Source organism: Ascaphus truei, chromosome 1, assembly GCF_040206685.1.
Source record: "Ascaphus truei isolate aAscTru1 chromosome 1, aAscTru1.hap1, whole genome shotgun sequence".
In the NCBI taxonomy this organism is placed as follows: domain Eukaryota; kingdom Metazoa; phylum Chordata; class Amphibia; order Anura; family Ascaphidae; genus Ascaphus; species Ascaphus truei.
In genome coordinates, this window is record NC_134483.1 from 520,693,997 (window position 1) to 520,695,486 (window position 1,490).

The following is a 1,490-nucleotide window of genomic DNA, read 5'->3' on the forward strand; positions in this document are numbered from 1 at the left end:
TAAAGTCTTTTTGATAATTTGTTTCAAATGAGACCATGTTATGATCACTTTCCTAAATGTTCCCGGACTTGAATATTTGTTATTACTTCTACATTGTTTGATATTACCAAATCCACTATTGCCCATCTCCTGGTTGGTTCCTCAATAATTTGGGTCATATAATTGTCTTTAAGCACCCCCCAAAACCTGTTTCCTTTGGTTGTAATGCTAATCTCATTGCCCCAGCCTATGTCTGGATAATTAAAATCACCCATTATGCAAACATGACCCAGTTTTGATGCCTTCTCCATTTGCAAAAGTATTTTAGCTTCCTCAATCTCACAGATATTTGGTGGTTTATAGCATATCCTTACAAATCTTTTCATTGTACTTTTACCTCCGCTGCTAATTTGTATCCACAAGGTCTCTCTACATTTTCATCATTCCCTTCATAGATAGCTTCCCTTACAATAGGATTTAAATCCGGTTTAACATTATAAGCATACTTCTATTTGCTCGATCCCTCTGAAAAATGTAATAACCCTGTAAATTAACTGCCAAGTCATGAGATTCATCCCCCCATGTTTCAGTAATGCCCATGATACAGTATAATACTGCTCCCTTGTACAGGCAGTCCTCGGTTATCCGACGCAATGCGTTACTGAAAATGGAGTCGGATAGCGAAACGTTGTAAAGCGAAACCCGTTTTCCCATAGGAACACTGTTTAAATGAAATGTTCCGTTCCTGAAGGCATTTGTAATGCTAAAATACACAAAATATTGTACTCAAGCAATTAGATTATGCTGCACACACATACATTATGATGTAAAGATTCTATTTATTGAATCCAGAACTGTATAATAAAACTGTTAGACATGTTTAAAGGCATAAATACACCACTAAACCTTCACACAGACTTATCTGGATGATTTCCCTGACTGCAGCTTTCTGATTGATATAATGTTGCAACTTTGCAAAGCGTCGTAAGAGCGTCGGATAAGCCATTTTGGCGTCGTAAAACCGGCCATAGGGATGCATTGGACAGTGTCGGATAAGCCATTCGTCGTAAAGCGAAGCGTCGTAAAACGAGGACTTACTGTAGCTATTAATTAAAGCCCCCCCAAGCCCCCCCCCCCATTTTATCTGTCAGGCTTCTTGCATTACAAAGCATGCATTTTAAGTTTATTTTCAGCCTGTACTATAATCTTACCTGCTCCTGCATTTCTACTCCAATTGTATTCAGTTTTTATAAGTTTACTAGTATTATCCTTATTTAATATGGTTATCTCACTGCTTGCCAAACTCCCACTTCCCTCCACGACCCCTAGCTATTTCTCCATTCCTATCTATAGGAATTCCACGGTTCACGTAAGCAAAAAAAAAAAAATGTATGTTCCCAGGCGGGATTGGTATTTACATTTTTATTGATGTCCGGCAACTGCAAAACATTAAAGCTTCACTTGTACTGTTTTATATTGTATTTGGTTCATTACTTTTACCGATGCTTAAC

The 1,490-nt window shown here is 37.7% G+C and overlaps 1 protein-coding gene across 1 annotated transcript in view; it reads right to left on the reverse strand.

Moving 5' to 3' along the window:
• POLR1A (RNA polymerase I subunit A) overlaps positions 1 to 1,202 on the reverse strand; it is a 125,913-nt gene extending 124,711 nt beyond the window's left edge. Inside the window, exon 1 of the mRNA XM_075567274.1 lies at positions 1,191 to 1,202. Within this exon, the coding sequence (XP_075423389.1) occupies positions 1,191 to 1,202 (12 nt within the window). The remainder of the gene's footprint in view (positions 1 to 1,190) is intronic.
• Between the last annotated feature and the right edge of the window lie 288 nt (positions 1,203 to 1,490).